General features: G+C 38.7%; 1 protein-coding gene across 1 annotated transcript in view; it reads right to left on the reverse strand.

The window, feature by feature from the left end:
* Positions 1–20,080, reverse strand: part of ROCK1 (Rho associated coiled-coil containing protein kinase 1) — an 82,827-nt gene extending 62,747 nt beyond the window's left edge. The window contains exon 1 of the mRNA XM_059859004.1: positions 19,915–20,080. Coding sequence (XP_059714987.1) covers positions 19,915–20,007 — 93 coding nt within the window. The 5' untranslated portion in view covers positions 20,008–20,080. The remainder of the gene's footprint in view (positions 1–19,914) is intronic.
* Positions 20,081–20,422: the final 342 nt, after the last annotated feature.

Consider the following 20,422-nt stretch of genomic DNA (forward strand, 5'->3'; position numbering starts at 1 on the left):
GAGAAAACAAATCTTAACCCAAGAGGAAAGAGAGCCAGGGCTGTCTGGACCATTGCCACAACCATGGAATCTTGTCAAAGACTCTCTTGCCTGTCCTTACAAGGGAGCAGGACTGAGCCTGGGCTGATTAACTTAATCTCTACAGGAGATGAGGGCAGGCAATATTTTTGTCACACCATAAAAGCCTGCCACGAGACAAATCAGAGTGCATTAACATGATATTTTCTGTTCCTCTATCCCACAGACCATTTTGAGTGGCTGTCATTTACTTTCTCATCAAGCAGAGAGCAAAACTGATAAAAATGCATTTTTTACAAAATAAACCAAAAGGAATTGAAAGGCTACTTGTTATTTCCATCCAAATTCTATATGATTTTTACCCCAGGATTTGCTTTATGAGAACATTTTTCCAGTATCTAATTTTTAAAAGAAGTCATTAAAAAAGCACTGCTTTCTTGGAAATCTACATGAACTAAGAGATTAGGGATACATTGTATGTGTGTATAAAAATATTAAAAAAACAAGTAATTCACAAGCCATGTCAAATGAGGTCAGGCAGTATCTGCCACTTCCCATTTATGTAAATTCTCTGTTTGTAAAACACTGAGAAAAGCAGGTTTCCAATTTCTAAATACTATAATCAATTTCTAAATACTATAATGTGATATTCTGGAATGTAATTAAGAGCAGCAATGTCAGCTCAAGATTTTAGAGTCACACTTTTGTCAGACGTCCTGCACTTCACTTCCCAGAAGTCTGCTGGACCACAGAGCCAATTTCTGAAGAACTACATATAACATGGATGGAAACAGTAATTTTGGAAACAGATGCTTGTTACCAATCATGGTCATTTTATAAATTAATATATCTAGCCTCAGAGACTTCAAAAGGAAATGAAGACGGCACTTATATCTTTTCTGATATTGAAATAAAATGCACTGGCATTAAGGTAAACTATCATTACATTTAATTAAACTCTGAACTACAGATAAACAATTTGACTTAGAAAAGCTAAAACGCAACCATCTGACCTTACAAAAGGTCTAACATGCATCCATTCTCTAGACACAGATTTACATCCAACACAAAAAAGCATTTCAAATAATAATTTTTTTTAAAAGTGACCTACCACTTTCATTCAGATTCACATTTTACAAACTGTTTGCTTAGCCAGAGAAATAAGAAGTACCAAATACTTCAACAGAGTAACAACAAACTTCTTTGCACTTGAAAAATTACAAATAGTTCATGATGCAAAGCACTATATGCAGTCTTCAGAGAAGGCAAGCAATGCAGCATTTCATCTAATACTGCCATGTAAAGCACATTTAAAATCCCCCTTACTTGCCTCAGTCAAGATTACACATTGTGTAATTTGCAGCAAACAGAAAAGAACTGAATTTCCTCTTTTCTGAATTGCTGTAGATCAACTCTAAAATCATGTCACATTCACATGTTTAGTGCTCTCCTTCTTTCCTTCCAATACAGAATTAAGGGACAAATATGAAAATTGCTTGTTTCTCATAATTTTGTCCCTTTACTTACTGAACTACGACATGACAAATTTCCAATTTTTTTAACCATACCTCATTGAAAAACCTCTTAATCTGCTTATTCTCTGAAGATAAAATGACAGTCCAATTCAATAGATTCAGTTAAAAGCCAACTTTTATAAATGAGAACACTGAGATAATACTTCTTAGACATAATACCTATTTTTGTACATGTTGCTGTAAAAAATTAAGAAAACAGCAGAAAACCACTCTATGAATAGACAAGCAATTCCTTCTGAAAGCCAATATAAAAAAAGTCCATGGCTGTCTGGAAGACAAGAGCAAGAAAATTCAGAAAAAAAGCTGAGTGGAATAGTCCTAAATTCTCACATACTATTTCTACATAGAAGTTAATCTTAACAGCAGAAAATCATCTGAATGTCCTACAGCCTGACTTGCTCTCTTTCCAAACCCTGTTCAATGTCATGAGCATACCAAGAATATATTTTGACTTTTCATTACCACATTTTTAAAAATTTTTAATTACTAGCAGTATGATCTTAAAAATTACAAAACCAAAATTAGGATAATATAGTTTACATTCCTTATCAATCCTCAAAATAAATATGCTATTTTCTGTAAAAAGGGAGAAGCATACCTTTGAGTGTCCTAGAAGGCCAATGTGCTTAGATCTTCTGCTCTGTCAAGAGTCAACTACCAACACACTAAATTACTCTGAGCTAGCAGAAACATAACAGGAACCTGATGGTAAAGGGACAACTAAAAGACACCCTGTTTTAATTTCTTTTCCTTGCAACACCACAGTGACAGTGACAGAATTTGTCTATTTGGCATCACAGATGTTGGAGCACCTCATTTCTTTAAAAGTGCATACGGAATGCCAATGGCCTGACATAACTGCCACCAGGAAAAGACCATTCCAAAGAGCTGGAATTTGATTTGCTCTTTCCACTGAGTTCTTCCAATGCCTTCTTATTTCATCTAATACACCTTCATTAGCGGATCACGGTATGGATCATGGTAGCTGCCTGCCCCATAACCCAAAACATAAGGGGGAGATAAATTCTAAAAGGTCTGTGGCTAAATACCACAGCTCCTGAAAGTAGCACAAAGGCAGTAGCTGTATTAGACACTGGCCCGCAAAACAGAGACAAGAGGCTGCTGTAGAAAGATTGTGGCCTCACTCTTGATGGACTGGCCTGAGGATTGCTGCTACAGAACCTTCTAATACCAGTCTTATTGTACAGTGGAATTCTAAAACGAATCCCTGGCACTTCTAAGTTTTATTACATGAAAATAATCTGCTGAGAAATAAAATACACTTAAAATTAGAGCATAGTTCAGACAATTCTTTTTTTCTTCATAATTCTTAGGGCTCCGTAAGAAATACAGATTCAACCAACTACTTCAATTATTTTTTGAAAGTGTACCTGCAGCCCTGATTTTATGCCCAAAAATACTATGTATCTTCATCTAGTAAAAGTTAAATATTGCTTGGCTATATCTGACTGTATATGGCAAAAACCTTTCATATCCAAATTGCCTGTATTACTTCCATACTCACGAAGAATCACATCCTCTTTGCTGAAAACTTCATTCCATGCTAATTCTTAATTTGGAGACATATACTAATTTCACCTGAAACATCGAAAGACAAAACTGAAGCAATTTCTCACCTGAAACCATCGTAAGACAAAACTCCTACTAGCTCCTGATCATTTTGCAAGTTTCTCTTACCTTAACAGAGGTATCTTTCCAATCCAAATGGATAATTTGAACCTGCTGGCTTAAATTCTCAGAATATGCTTTCCCTCCTTCCAGATACAGTTCATCTTAACTTCTAGAGTATCAAATGTCATAGAGACAAAAATTAACTCTGTGGGAGCCGCTTTTCCTGATGCTTTCTTTTTTAAATTCAGATACTGTTGCTATTTAGAGTTACCATTTAGAGTGAAAAATATTTAAGAAAATAACAGCAGTTTATATTTTTTTCCACTTAGAAACTAGATTTGTTATGCATGCATTCTGTGGTTGAGTTTCTTCCATATCTTCAGGCCACTACCTTTAAAGGTTTTTCTCTTTAAGTCTCTTTCACTCTCATGAGACCAAATCTGCCGTTAAAAGAGAAATTAACATTGCAGTGCTCAGCACAGATATCACATCCTGTACAGTGTCACAGGTCAGAAAATGGGACCTCGATAGCTGAGGAAACAATTTGTACATATAGCACATACCATTACTTTCTGCTTAACTAGCACTGCTGCAATCATGTTGTTGCACTGATTTAAGAGCTTCACTGAGGCTCTGAAACAAAGCTAGGAAAAGGCAAAGGGAAAACCAACCAGTGAAACACTGTAGAGATGTTTTCTCCAAAGAACAGCCTAGATTTGGTGGTAACTCAAAAGTTCACCTTGTCCAACTGTTGAAGCAAAAGGGAGCCTTGATGAGATTGCCCAGCACCCTGCTGTCTTGAAAACCACCACCAAAGGGGAGTCTACCGCATCTCTAAGGACATTGTTCCAATGACTGACTATTGTCACAGGAAAAAAATTTCTTTGTATATAAACCTCTCCCAATGCAACATGTACACTTTGGCCCTTGTTTTCTCCTCCTGAAAAGACAGCTTTCATCTTCTTTGTAGCTATCCTTTTAGTACTGGAACACTGTGATGAGGTCCCCCAAGTCTCCTCCAGGGAAGCACCTTCACTTTTCCCTCACAAACCAAGTGTTCCAGCCCTTTGATCACCTTTGTGACCCCCCTTTAGAGCCCTCCTTGAATTGCAGGAACAAGAACTGGATGCCTCCCTACAGATGTGGCCTTTCCAGCACTCAGTGGAATGATCATACCTCCAACTCTGCTACTGACCCCACTGTAGATACAGCTCAGGACCCAATTTGCCTATGCTGCTGCAGCCATGCTCTGCTGACTCATGCCCACCTTGTTGTCCAATGGTCAGGAAGGCTGCTCCCAACCTCACAGATCCCAGCCTGGCCCAGGCTCTTTGGTTGTGTCATCCCAGAAGTAAGACTCTGCCCCTGACTTTGTTAAACTTCATACTGTTCTTGCTTGCCTACTCTTCCAGCCTGTCCAGATCCCTCTGTAAAATGTCTCTTCCTTCTAAAAGGTCTCCTCACTACTCAGTTCAGTGCCATCAGCTAATTAACTGAGGGTACTTTCAATGCCACCATCCAGGTCATGCAGGAAGACACTGGACAGCATTAGGCCCAGCATCCACCCCAGAAGACCCCACTTGTGACAGGCTGCAAGCGTGAGTAAAACCCACTGACTGCCACAAGTTCTGATATATTTTTAAAATAGTATATATTTGATGTCTCACCAAAATCCATTCAACTCAATATTAGCAATCTTTAGGTAGATTATTCCTTGTGCAATTTTGGTGCCACCATTCAGTATACCGAAATATTTTCATCACAGTTTACTTCTAACAAAATCTAGAGTAGAAAATTATAACTGCACAGTATTGAAAACAAAAACTCCTATCAATTTTTTCTGAAACTTAGAGTACTTCAACTGAATTTGCAATTTTTTTTTTTAATTTGCAGGTTTTTCTTAAAAGGAAAATTAATGTCGTGATTTTATATTTTTCATCACATATATTGTGTATACATATATATAAAAGTCTGTGAAGGTAGCAAAAATTTCTTTTTATCCAATTTATTTATTTAATTATGATCTTGAGTGATTAATGAAGCTTTTCACAGAAAGGCTTTCCTGGAAATCTGTTAAGCACACCTTCAGATTTAAAAAGCAAGCAATAGTTGTATATGAATTCATTAAGGTACAAAACCACTACCTACTCAGTATGTAGGGCTAACAAGAAGGATAATTATTTCAGAGAACTAATAAACTTTTTTTATTACAACTCTCAAACTGCTTGAGTCAATGGAGCATTTTAGTGATCTCCCCCTTTTCCTCCAGTAATTACACCACTGGAAACTATGGCAAACACGAAGAGTCTCCCATTATATTATTGAGCATTATCAGCTGAGCACTGGACACTGCAGTTTAAGTGCAACTTAAAATGCATATATCTTCATTTTTACAGCTTCATATACATGCACAACACAGTTCAAATGGCCAGTACTGACATTTTTTCATTGAAAGCATCAAATTTCATTTGATGAGTACAAACTCCTCATTGTATACAATCTTCCCCCTAAAAATACAGTAATTCTCTACCACACATTCAACGCAAAGAGAGTGATGAACATTATAAACATGCTACTAAAAAAGCTAATGTATTGTAAAAATTTACTTATATTGAAGCACAGTAATTTCTAGGTTCATGTACTAATATGCATTAGCATGCAGAGAAACTAATTTTCTTTACCCAAAACCAGTATTTTGCAGTCATAAGCCTGTATCCATGTAAATCAGTTTTCCCTACGTGTCTGTGGGAACCTCTGGAACTTAAGAAAAATACAGCTTTAACTCAAAAGGATAGCCCTCTCAATGTTTTTTTAATGATTTGGGAAGCTAGAGAGGTTCCAGCTAACTGGAAGCTGGTAAACATTGTCCCAGTTTAGGAAGAGCAAGAAGGATGACCCTGGAAACTACAGGTCTGTCAATGTCACTTCAATGACTATTACAGAAAAGCTTATTTGGGGAGGTATTAAAAACACCTGAAGGACAATGCAGTCATGAGTCACAATCAGTATGGGCTCCTGAGGGGAAAGTCCTGCTCAACAAACATAATTCCCTCTTACTACAAGGTAACCCACCTAGGTATCAAGGGAAGCCAGCTGATCTAATCTTTTGGGATTTCAGTAAAGCTTTCAGTACTGTCTCACAGAGTCCTACCAGATTCCATGTCCAGCATTCAGCTGGATAAACACAGCACGGGATGGGCGAGCAACTGGCTCACGGGTCAGGCACAAAGAGCATAGCAAATGGGGTGACATCAGACTGCCGACCTGCCACTAGCAGGGGCCTGCAGGGCTCTATTGCTCCACAGGGCTTTGTGCTCATCAACACCTTCACAAATTACTTGGATGCAGGACTGGAAGGAATATTAAGTAATTTTTCCAGTGATACTAAATTGGGATGACCTGTTGACTCCCTTGAAGGCAGGGAGGCCCTGCAGAGACACATCAACAAATTTGAGGGCTGGGCAACCACAAACCATAAACAAAAGAGAAGCGCTGGATTCTGCACCTGGGATGGGCAGCCCTGGATGTACACACAGACCAGAACAAGATGCTGAAAAGGAGCACCAGGGGAAGGGACCTGGGGGTCCTGGTCAATGGCAAGTTGAATCTGAGTCAGCAGTGCCTTGGCAGCCAGGAGGGCCAAGTGTGTTTTGGGGGCATCAGGCACAGCATCACCAGCCTGGCAAGAGAGGGGATTGTCCTGCTCTGCTCTGCTCTGGGGCAGCCTCACCTCGAGTGCTGGGGGCAGTTCTGGGTGCCACAAAATTAGAAAGACAAAAAGCTATTAGAGAGTTTCCAAAGGAGAGCCACAGAGATGATTCAGGACTTTACAAGAAGTGGCTGAGATCACTCGGCTTGCTCAACCTGGAGGAGACAGGGGAGACCTCGCTGCAGCCTTTAACATCCTCATGAGAGGAAGTGCAGGGGCATACACTGATTTCTCTCTGTGATTAGTGACAGAACCCAAGAGAATGGCACGAAGCTGTGTCAGGAGAAGTTTAAGTTAGATATTAGGAAAAGGTTCTTCACTCAGAGGGTGGTTAGGCACTGGAACAGGCTCCCCAGGGAACTGGCCACACCACAAACCCTGACAGAGCTCAAGAAGCATTCCGACAACACTCTAAAGCACATGATGTGATCCTTGGGGTTTGTAAAATGCGCAAGGTCAGGATGATCCTTGTGGGTCCAACTCGGTATTTCTGTGATTCTACAAAAATAATTTAAAAATTTGAAAGCAACAGATTATATTTAAAAAGCAGTTTGCAACATCCCAGTGAAGATGCAATGTTAAACAGACTCACACCTGCCTTTTCATTTTAAGTCTTGCTGTGGAGGTTTTTGTTGGCCATTCATGTTTGACACATGTCCTTGTAGCTTGATGTCTGCTTTTCAAATACTTAATGGTACACTACCAGTGAAACTTCCCTACCCCTTAAAAGGAGTACAAAAAGTAACTAGCCTCCATGCCATCAAACCCACAAATTGTGGGGGCTGGGGGAAGTACTTCCTTATTTTAGATGCAGGAAACAGAAATACAAAACAGTCTCAGAAAAAGACTGAAGAAATCAGGAAACCCTTAAATTAGGGCACATTAGGCCAAACAAACAATTCCAACACAAAAATCATCTTTAATTATCATCTTACTAATTTCTCTGCCTGTTTTCCAAACCTCATATTTGTGTAATTATATTTCACACAGACAAGACTTCCTTCTCCACGAAGGGCATTTTTTTGTTCTTGTACCCTACCCCTGCCACACCATAAATGTATTCCGTTGTGTTCTGCAGCTTAAAATATTGAAAACAAAGAAAGATGCATCACAGTATCAAGGATAGTGCATTGATGCTTCTATTTGTTGATATTTTATTTACTAAGGCAAGAGGATAACATGGCATACCAATCTTCATTCCACCTCCTATCTTTTCAAGAGATATTTGACTAGTACTCAAACAAGAGGAAGAATTTAAATTGTACAATTGACTTTTCACAACCTCAACATCAAAAGGATAAAGTTATATAAAATAACTGTCAATAATTAAGTAATTTATGGTAGGCAAATACCCATTGCACAAGTTTAAGAATCAACTTGAGACTATAAATTGACATGGCTGGCATTACTGACAAAATCATTTTTGTTGAGTGCCCCCTTAGTTGCTTCTCCTTTTCATGTCAGAACATGATTATTGGTTCTATTTCTACTGCAGAAGTGAAACAGAATTTATGTGAAGGCTCAAGAACATAAAATCACTATGACACCACCTTTCTGGATTTAAAAATTAGGTGATTCTTGTATTTTGCAGAGATGAGGACATGGTTATCTTGCCCAACTTCATCAGGTGCTCTTATGGCTAACACTGCTTCTACCTTCTTCTGGATGTACAAAGGAAGCTTAACAAATAAACCAGCTCATTTCTGTGAGCTGCACTTCACTATACCTGAAAGACATTTGTTTATCATTATGAAATTCAAGGGAAGCAAGATCTACAGAGAAATATCTAATCTTAAGCATAAGCTTTAGCTCTAAGTTGCAAGACACTTGTAAAAGATTGTGTATTTTTCCATTGTTATGAAAGAGGTTATGTTGATTCCAATTCCTCTGAAAAAAACCAACTTATTTTATAAAAACATCATACTACTTTTTAAAGTAATTCTTCAAAAACTCATGACGCTATTTCTTTTTTTTTTTTTTCCACTTTTGCTAACCCATCAGCTCAGAAGACTTGTTCTTAAATTACATGTAAGGGCCTACAAGTGGAATTATCAATCAGAAGAAAGCTTAGGATTTCAACTTGTTTCAACAATACATCTTTGCTGAACACTGCCATTTACTCCCACAAAATATGAGTAATGCAGCACCACTGTAAGGTAAGTTTTTTGATGTTGAAAAATACAAGAGAGAAAGCAAAAGATGTCCTCCATTGGCAGAGTTAGTCAACCTCCGACAAGATAGCCAGATTTGAATGAAAACCTTCAGCTGCCTATTCTGGTTGAATTTTACACTGAAAAATTAACAAGATAGCCAGATTTGAATGAAAACCTTCAGACAAGATAGCCAGATTTGAATGAAAACCTTCAGCTGCCTATTCTGGTTGAATCTTACACTGAAAAATTAACCTTCTACTTACAGGGCATCAGACACTTTGAAAGAAACTTCCCAACCTGCAAATAAATGGTTTTGATGAACCTTTTCTTTTATTCCTGACCATATCTATGAGTTTGTCAAATTGCAATGAAACAGGGTATATAAAATGAAAAAAAAAATCCCTTTCTCTCTCCTCTAGAACTCATGGTTGTCAGACCCTCCTTTCCCATGAATTTCCAAAGAACTATGACAGAAACTATTCTCTGTATGAAGGTGAAGCTAATCTGACTCCATTCTTTGCCAGGAGGTCAAAGAGGAGACGACCAAAGAAACAAACAATGCAGCCATCTCAACTATTCCCTGATGCCAACCAAAAATCAACTGTACAGAAGGCAGAAAGTCACAGAGGAGCTGCCTACAGTCACTGCAGTCCCAGACCCAAAGCAGCTCCTGCAGCACCAGCATCTAACACCCCAATTTCACCTCTATATGGTATCTGCTCAAATCCCAAATCCAAACTACTAATGATGATAGTGTTATGTATACATTGCATTCAGAAGGACAAAAGCTTTCTTATCAAAGCTGGAAGGCATTTGAGGACAGACGTGAAACAAAAGGAAAACACTTCAAAGAGTCCTCTGACCTTAGACTCATCAAGAACAAGAGCAAGAGAGACTTTTAGTCCTTTCCTTACTCCGATCCAATCTGTCATGCAGAGTCAATTAACAGCTCTGAGCTTTCAAGTTACCTGATACAAGACCTTCTTTGTGTTACAACTTTTTTCTTAAGACAAACAACCCAGAATTCTCCTAAATATGGTTTTCCTACCAAGAGTCTTCACAGCTTGACTCAGAACCACATTGTGACTAGCTCTGATTATTTCTCTGACCACCTGATTTTGCAAGTCAAAACTATCTCCAAACACTTTAAGGTCATGCTACTTCCAGAACCCATATGCACAAAACAGTTTGTGGAGTATGAGAAAGGCTAAAAATAGCCATGGGCATTTTAGTAAAAGACAGAAAACAAAAGCTCATCCAGGAAACCTACTGATTTATTCACTACAGAGAAAGCCTAGCTCATTAATGACACATCCAATTATAAACTCATTAATGACACATCCAATTATAAATTCATATGTATTGGAAAAAAAACCCGAAACAACCAACCAACAAACCTACTGCTCAAACAAAAAGCAACCCAATAAAATACACAATCACATCAACAGTTCAGCTTTCACTTACAGGTCTTCATGGGCAATTTTTTTATTTATGCCACCATCTTTGCTACACAAATGTTGGCAACAGCAGCCCCTCTTTCAAAAGCCATGGTAATTGTTGCCAGTACTAGCAAAGCAAAAACTCCAATTCCTAGTGAGTCTACCACTTGGCTGGCACCACTTTCGGCCTTGAATTTCCACAAATGAGGATATATAGTATGTAACAGCAGGCTTGAGTGATCCCAAGACCACCAAAAATTGTATCATTGTTATGATGGCAATTGTTTGTTTAACTGCCAATGAACTTAGTAGTAATTTAAGTTGAAGGAAGAGGACAGCTACCCACAGAAGATGTATTAGAGAAATAAACAAACTGTCAGTGAAATGGCAGAACCACCTTCCCTCTTTGAAAGGGGAGAATAAATTCTCTGAGCTCAATACTGAGAGGATTCTTCACATGCCTACAATCAAAGCTACTTTCTAAGAAGAAATTAGTATAAAAACACATTTGTATAATCAGATTTCATAACAAAGAAGAGAATTCTATGATTCCATCTCTAACACTGACAGCAGTGCAGAGTATCAAGACAAAGTTGTGAGGCATGGGTATTATCTCTATTTTCTACCAGAGCTTCATGTCCTGCCCATTATTCACACAACTTAGCATCTGCAAAAAGCACAAGCCAAGTACAACCAGTGCACACTCACTCCTCCTGTCCTACCCCCACCTCACTCCTCCCTGAAGAATCTTCCCCATCCACTCCTACTTGGTTAGCTCCTGGCTGGAGAGGTTTCCTCCCCTCTTAACTATTTGACAGAGTCACTTGCACACTTGTAGCCAAATGAGCTCGCAGATCTCATACTCAAGGAAGATGGTGCTCATTGTACTGACACCTTACACTTCACCTTCTCTGAAATCAAAATTTGAAGCTGAAGTTTCTCCTCTGAAGACTCTGCCCAAAAACTCCACAAGCAGTCCCTCCTCTTCTCCAGTCTCTCAGGGACAGGGTCCTGTCACATCAATATCAAAAAGTCTTTCACACTTCCAGGACAATAAGGAAGTCCTACCCAGCGTCTCTCACTGTCTGTCAAGAGGAAAATTATCTGTGTACATAGATAGAGAAAACACAAGGCTACATAATCATGAAAAACTGAAGTGGCACTAGTGGAGTGCAAACCGGAGATCACAACAAGACAATCACTCTCTTTTAGCTCCAATAGAAAAATCCTACATCTGTTTCAACCACGCTCACAAATTAAATATGAGCTTATGAATTCACAGCAACCGACCTCTCAGATACAAATCTTTATGCATAAAATATTCAAATCTACAAATGTCTCCACACATAAAGTTCTTCTGGTCTTCTGTGTCAGATACCTTACAATAAATTATTTGGGCTAGAAATAGATTTACTGAGCAAGAAGGCCAGAACTCTGCAAATAAATGCCAAATGAGTACTGAAGACTTTTCTATTTAGTTTTGGTGAATTTTGTTTTCTGCTGTGTGAAGCTTCAACAGAGAAAGTATTCTGAGAAATGGAAAACTATAGGTTGCCCAGAGAAGTTGCAGAGTTGTCAAAAGCCTTCCTGGGCAACCTTGTCTAGGCCACTATCAGAACAGGGGGATGAGGGACCCCCAGAGGTTCCTTCCAGCCTCAATCATTCTGTGAAAACAACATCATTTGTACTCAACAACACACTACTTTCCCACAAAACATGGCAATAAAAATTAAGAAGGCAGACTTCCAAATCACCATCCGAAGTAACTGATTTAGACAAAAGAAACAAATGATCAAACAGCAGCCAGTTGGAGATGAATGCCCGAAACCATTGTTCCTTCACACTTTCCCACTGGAAATAACCATTATGGCTATAGTACAAGTTTTACTAACCATCCACTGAAAAATGTACCATCTCCAACCACAAAACCGGAAAAAATTTCCTGGCTGAAATTTCCAGATGTCAAGACAAGCTTCTGGCTTCCTCTTCTTCAAAAAGCACATTCCAGATGACATACTTAGTTTTGTGTAGTCAGGGGTTTTTTTGGCCATTATTTATTTGCTAAAAATTAAGCTCAGCCTCCACAGAAACAGTATTTTCATAGCAGTCAAGTCACTGACTACACAGGAAAACAGCCATCTTCTATTAATGCATTTTCTATGTAGATATCTCACATAAATTTTCCTCAATATATTCATACCTTGGTATTTAATACATCTGAATATAGTGCAGCACCAAGTACTATGCTGCTTTCTACTATGTTAGAGAAAAAACTTAAAGACACAATTAGTCAATATTTACATTTAAAAAATCCTCAAATTCTAATAGTTAAGTGAATATTATGACTCACGAAGATCTGTAAGAAAAAACAAGGACATGTTCCACTTGTGTTTCCAGTTCAACTATAAGCTCCACAGCCCAGACACACTCAAGCTAGAAACACTGTTAGGTAGTTCCAATCTAGAGTCCAAACTAAAGCCTTAGTGTGTGCAGTTTTTCCTACAGAGGTTTCCAAGAATTAGGTCTTTGCATCATCTCAGACCACACAACTGACAAAAAACAAGCAAACCTTCACATATTTCTGAGCTCTATGAAAGAACAGAAAAATGAATGCATAAGAGAAGCTAAAAAAAAAAAAAGAAATCTGCAGTTGGATTTCAAATAGGACCTACTAATAAAGAGATCTTACATACTGTCCCCATGACAGTTTTTATTGTATAAATATTGACAGGGAGTGGCAACCTTTCAGCTAACAAAAGCCAATCCTTTACAAGATTTTGAGTATCAGAATAGACTTTGACCCCTGCTCCAGTCAAAAGCTGGTGCTGATCCTGTGCCGGTTCTCCCGTAGCAACATGGGCAGCCAACCCAGCCAAGCAGCTCCTGCTGCTCGTCTAGACAGCCTCCAGACAGCTGTAACTGAAGATGCACCACAGCACCTTACACCCTGCTCAAGGTGAGCACACTACAGAGGCATCTCTACCCTGCTGACTGGAGACTTCAGCACAGGCAATCCCATCATCTCAGCACAGCAAAACAATGTGGACAACAGAAGCTCCAAACCACTTTTCTTCTTCTCAAAGATCCTGTTTCAGCACTTGTTCAATCACTGCTCACAGAATCATTTAGGCTGGAAAAGACCTATAAGATCAATGAGTCCAATCATTTCCCCAGCACTGCCAAGAACAATCACTAAACCCTGTCCCCATGTGCCACATCTACGTGCCCCTTCCAGGGATGGGGACTCCATCACTGCCCTGGGGAGCCTGCTCCAATGCCAATGTTCCAGTGTCACAGTTTTCCTGCTGCACGTGGCTCCCTGCTCCTCCTGTTTGCTGTCCACGCTGTGTGCCTTGGCATTAATTCGAGTGTTAATTTCAGCAGTTGGTAAGGAAGCTAAAAGATGGTGATATTTGCATTTGCTTTAACTGAGCTGTAACTGGGTGTTGCCTGCAGTTTTACCAGTATTGTCTCATCATCCTTCTGGCTTTATTGCTGATGGAATGACTGGACAAATTAAGGCAAAGACAGAAAAGTTTTTAACCATTCTCCCTTTTTTTTTTTTAGAGAAATAAGTTCAGTTTTTCAGTATTTCTATATGGAACTGCAATTTCTTGATGACAAAGGAGTTTTGATAAAACCAAGCAACATCCACCAAAAAAAGACTTTAAATACATGGTTTGGGACCTCTTAAATTCAAGATAAACATCCTGTATCAAGACAAACATCTCAGTATTCTTTGGTAAGAGACCTTAAAAAGTTTTTTATTTTTATATAGTACTAGAGTATGACCTAGGGAATTCTGCTAACAGCAATTGTGAGGCTACCAACATCATCTGTTCACAAGGCTTCTCAGTATTTATTAAGTTCTCAATGAGTGGCTCCTGAAACTATCACTGTCCTCAAAGTCAAAGATTTACACACCAACAGGTTGATTTTCAATTTGTCCAGCAAACAAATTCCAGGTGTTTCCCCCTCTTCCTTCCCTCAAGCAACAAAAAAAAACACTCTGTAGTTGCCAGGGAAAAGGACATTGTTTACAAATATTTTTACTTTGTAAAATCATTTATAGCTTAGTTGGGTGTTTTATTCCTCATGTTGAAATGTGTCAACATCAACTTTCTATTATCATTCGTCATTAAAACTTTTTATAGGAAAAATAAATAATTACATTCCTACAGAGCTTCTAGTTTTATAAATAGAAGAATTGGCTAAGTTAACTATTAATTCCTCTGTAAAACCTACCATACACCATGAAACAAATGCTAACATTTTGACAGTTCCACATCTCTACTGTTAAATTTCTGAAGGCTAACGCAATACTAAAAAATTCTTAAGAGATGCAACCTGAAATAAGAAACCATCAAATTACTGTATTCTCAAAGCCAACTTAGAGTTGCATTTTACCTCTAACATATCAAGACATATTTTATCATTAACTTAACATGAATCTTTATATTTCATAATCTGTAGTGATGAGTAGATAACATTAACATTAAATAACATTATTAATAATGTTAATTAACATTAACATTAATGATTAACATTAATAATTTTTGCATAAAAAGTTCAGATATGGTAACTTGAAGATATGGAATTGTATTTCTAGGTCAGCCAGAAGTCTTATTTTGAATCTAACTACCAAACTTCTCTAGGGAAGCTGTTCCAGCACCTCGCCACCCTCCCAATGAAAAACTTCCTCATGTCCAATCTAAATCTGAATTTGTTTCAATTTAAAGCCCTTGCCCTGACACTAACAGCCCCTGTCAAAAAGGTCATTTTCTGACAGATGAGCCAAAAATTCATATAAAACCCCCAAATCCTTCTCCACAGGGCTGCTCTCAAACCATCCAACACCCAGTCTGTAGTGATGTTGGTAATTGCCCCATTACAACTGCAGACCTTCCACTGAGATCTAAAGAATGGTAGAAAGATGTCCAAGGAGATTGTGTCAGTCACAACACTTTCCCTTACCTTGGACCAGCTTCAGACAACTTAAAGAATCCTGAAGCTGACAATCTGCAATGTTTATGAAGTTCTGCTTCTTGAATATATATATATATATATACACACACACATATATTCATATATATATATATATATATGTAAAATACTAAAATACACACACACACAAGAAGCTTCATTAGCAGTCAAGGAAGCTTCTCAGATACCAAGTTTTTCTAGTATTAAATCACTCAGACTTTAAGAACAGAGCTAATGTGGTTTCAGTCAACATGATTTCAACAGCTATTTGGATAGATACCTCTAAAGTAAAGGTGCTTTCAGTTATTTTCTTTTTATTTACTGCTTTTTAAAATTTGTTTATCCAAATCCCTAATCACAAAGTCTTCAGAAGTGCTTTCTAACACATTTAACAGAAGGAACACATGTCTAATAACAGATATATCTTGCCTCAGAGATCATCTTGCCTTTTCCTATGCAAGACAGATGAACATGAGTTAATCTAGCTGATGAAACAGGCCTAGGAAAAACAGGCGAATCAAGCTCTGTAGCTATGCACTTCTGGTGCAACAAAAATGGAAACCTCTTCAGAGCAGATAAAACAAGTTTGTGATATGCTTTGATTTGCAATGTTTACTGCTGTCAGTTATTTTGAAGACAAACTGCTCAGCAATTGAAATATTTGACAACTTTGAAGATTAAGACCACCAAAAGTGTGAAGCTTCTAAAATCAACTATGGAAGTAACAAAGTACCTGAATAATTATAATATTATATATATATATATATATATATATATATATATATATATATATATATATATATATGTATATATATATATATATATATATATATGTATATATATATATATATATATATATATATATATATATACACACACACATATATAAAAAGAGAATATATATAATAATTCAAGTGCCTGTATAAACCATGAAAACACTCTTCGTGAGCACCTACCAGAACAGAGAGAGAACCAAAACACATTTTCATAAAAAGTTACTAGTTATTTTAGAATCAAAAACATATCGAATTCCAGGTCGAAATGTCCCACATCTACACTTATTACTCCCCTTAACTCCCACTCTCCAAAATCTGGAAGCCCATAAACCCCAAGAACTTACTAAAACAGGGGTTCATTCCAAAAACTGTTGTAGAACAATGCTCACTGAATATTGCTTTTCAGTGTTTAAGCTCCCTGAGCTCAAGTTAATAGTTAGTCACTTACACTGCCTTTGGGCCTCCTCAGCACCCCTGTTGAAATTACCAGGATCTGAGCACTGCATACCCCACCGTGTGACCACCTCTCTAACACAGCCTTCAGCGTTGTTATATCTTTTGGGAAAAATAGGACTCCTAGTACCAAATATTTTGAGAAAATGCCCTACATGATGCAGTGAGCCTCTTCATGCCTCATCAAAAAAAAAAAAGACAGCTTATCTATGATTCCCCTGCCTAGTACTAAATCAAGTGCATGGAAGCCCCAAACAAACAAATTTTGTAACAGACAGCTGCAACCTAAACTCATTTTCTTACTTTGTTTTTTATTACAGTTGCATAAGAGAAAACAGGAAAAATAAACACATCTCTCTCCTGCACTTCAGCTTTATGAATTTCCTTCCTGCAGCAAGTAAATTGAAGTTACAAGGCCCTCAGTGTGCCTTTTCTGCCTGCTCTGCTCTGTTGTCAGCACTCTTCTCCCACACCTTCCTGAAACGGTAACACATCTTCTTTGTATCAGGCCCCACCCCCACCTTCTTTTCTTAGAGTTCTCATACTACTTCACATATAAATTTAGACTCTTTCTAGCATATAGAACATTAGCTTATGACAGTCTCAAAACCCAACATGGCTACAAAGCTGATTTAAAGGTTATTCCCTGTCTTGCCCGTTAGTCTACAAAGGGTACAAACTGATGGGGAAGAAGAATAAGAGCAGAAGAAAAATTAATCCAAGTTAGAGGATAAAACCATCCTAAGAGAAGCCAAGAGCATTGCTGGGACTTTTCATCGTACAGCCAAAAAAAAAGTTGCCTGAACCTAAATGAATCCCAGCATTTTAAACCTACACATACAGAGTATCAGATGCTGAAGTATCTGTTTATCTGCTATTCCTGTATTTCCACTCAGATACGCACAGTTAGCTACCATCTTTGCTTAGGAAAAGTCAAAAGCAGTTATAAGGAACATCAGTGCATAACCTTAATCAAAAGTAAAAATATTTTAGATTTTTTAAGTTTTACTAGAAAGAATTTTTGTATGTAGTCGGATCAGAAAAATATGATTTAACTTTCTTGTTAAGTGTACCACATCTAAAGTCTGTCATATTTCCCTCTTTAACTGAGACATGCAGGGAGGAGAATGGGGAGTTCATTTCAGAAGGTATTCAAATGCAGATCAACCACACCTACAACTAAGCATTTCTTCCTTAAAAGCATATCCATACAGATTTTAATAGATTTGATATATAAGTAGTACTTTGGGCCAAGAATGATGCTTGTAGTGTGAATCATCACATTAAGAACTGGTGTAAAATATTTAAGCCATTTAGAAAATGTTAGGATACTTAAATTATTCTATAGAAAAGACCCCAAGAACAAGCGAAGCAAAGTATATGTCCAGCCAGCAGTTAAGACTGATATATTGACCAAACATACACAAAGTTAGCTTACCAAGTGATTTCCTCAGAAGCAGCATTTTCTTTTTTAATTGATAATAGTTTAAAAGAAATTGCCTAAAAATTGTCACTTCAAAGGACCTTAAAATCTGTAATGCAAACACATGTTCTAAAACTTTCAACAAGCATGACAGGAAGCATCCCAGCAAGTTCATTCCCAAACTGACTACAGCTTAGCTCCTAATCACAATTAAGATAACTGAAATGGGGCAAATCCTTAAACTGATTATAAGATTAAGGAATACGGTTAAAGATACTACCAACTGCATGTCTGATACCTGCCAATTCCTTCCTACCACTGTAGGAAGGTTGCCATAGAACAGCCAGCACTTCAGCACATACTAGCAAACTGAGCCATGGTTAATGTAAACTCTGAACTCTTAGCTCACTTTATACTCTTGACACCTATCAATGGAAACTGGCCATAAAAACGTCTGATTAGTCTCGAGGTACCAAAATTGACACACTATATCCTAAGAACCAGAGGTCTCCTCATTAGCTGAAGCTCTAAGATGACAGATAGGTAAAGCAGATCAAGAGAAGCAAGTTAACTAGAGGATGCAGGGCTATTTTCCTTTGTGACAGCAGCATCCAGCATCCACAAGGCTCTGCTTTTATCTAGGGATGTAGATTTGATCTGCCAAAACTTCAGAAGCTCACAAATCTGTAATAAGTTAAAGAGAGTAAACAATATTGTGAACTTGCACAGATTCTTGCATTATTCTTTTAATCTATTCACCGCCTTATGCTCAAGCAAGCTTTCTGCCAAGAACCATGCAGCAGAAAACGAAGAATGACTATTAAGAGCTATCTCCACCCCCACACCTCCCTTCCCTTCCAACCCCAAATGTCAGAGTTCATATGAGGAACAAATTCAATTTATTTTTCCTCTCTCTGACAACAGAAAGCCAGAGGAAAAAATACACTAAAGAACTTCCATCACTTGCTCCAAAGAAAATAAGCCCTCTACTTCAGTGTGAAAGCACAAATTATACTTTGGTACTATTTAAGGACATCTCTAGGCATATCTAAGGACCCAGATGCATCCCAAACAAATTGGTTGTATTTGGCATGCAGTTTACTGCGGTACTAAGTGAACTAAATGAGGACTAAAAGATCATCCAATTCTGTCAATCAGCCACCAATTGACGTTGGTTGGTTTTTTACCAGGAAGTGTTATGGCTTGCTTTCCTATGATGCGGTTTTAACACTGACAGCACTGGTGAGATCCAGCTATTAGGTAAGATCAATTAGGGAAACAACAAGCGAGCAGGCCTAGCCCAACCATCAGTTTAAAATGCATTTAAACACCTGCCCCCACCTGTAAGGGCTTATTAATCGTGTCATATGCAACTGTCAGCGCTGCAGTGCTTAACCACAGCATAAGAGGACCTCAATCCTTAAAAGAGTTGTTGGAGAGAGAACTGGTATCAAAGCTATTTGATGTCCTGTGCTCACAGAGAGCAGCGGCACTCACGAATTCCGCCTTTGTGGAAAGGCTCCGCCGGCCCTGTGACAGCCGGCGAGGCACAGAGCAGCGCTAGGAGCGAGAGATGACAAGTGCGAGGCAGGGCTGGGCAGGCGCCTCCTTGGCACGAGCCGCTCTCCCGGCACACGGGCACATTCACGCACCCTCAGCCCAACGCTGGGTAAACAAAACACCAGCACGGAGCTGAGCAGGGCGGTGACTCAGGCAGGAGTGCGAGATTCGGTCCCACAGGGTAAGGAATTCGGGGAGACGTGACCGGGGGCCCATCGGCGCTCCGTACTCACCAGCAAACAGTCCACGTTCACTTCGGATTTGGGGTCCTTCAAAGTCACGTCGATTTTCTCAAAGCGAGACTCAAAACTTTCTCCCGTCGACATGTTTCCGGAGTTAAAAAGTTTCCCTTATTCCAGAGCAAAGTTAAGTTTAAAAAAAAAAAATAACGACAAAGTTAAAAAAAAAAAAAAAAAAAAAAAAAAAAAAAAAAAAAAAAAAAAGGAACAGGCGAGCACAAAAGAGAAACTACAGCCGGCACCAAGCTGGGGAAGCGCCTCCTGCCTCCTGCGAGATCCCTTCAATCACAAAAATCACAAAAGTCTCTGGGGCAAGTCCCCGCCAAGGGGGCAGAGAACCCAAGGGGAGCCCGCAGCAGGCGGGGGACGAGGCTGCTTCTCCCCCCGCTCCTCCAGGCACGCACGCAGCTTTCCGGGATGCTCACAGCTCCGCAGCAGCAGGTTTCCTCTCCCTCCCTCCTCTGCTCGGGCCCCACCGCCTCAGCATTCCCATTTTCCCGGC

This window comes from Haemorhous mexicanus, chromosome 1, assembly GCF_027477595.1.
Source record: "Haemorhous mexicanus isolate bHaeMex1 chromosome 1, bHaeMex1.pri, whole genome shotgun sequence".
NCBI classification, from domain to species: Eukaryota; Metazoa; Chordata; class Aves; order Passeriformes; family Fringillidae; genus Haemorhous; species Haemorhous mexicanus.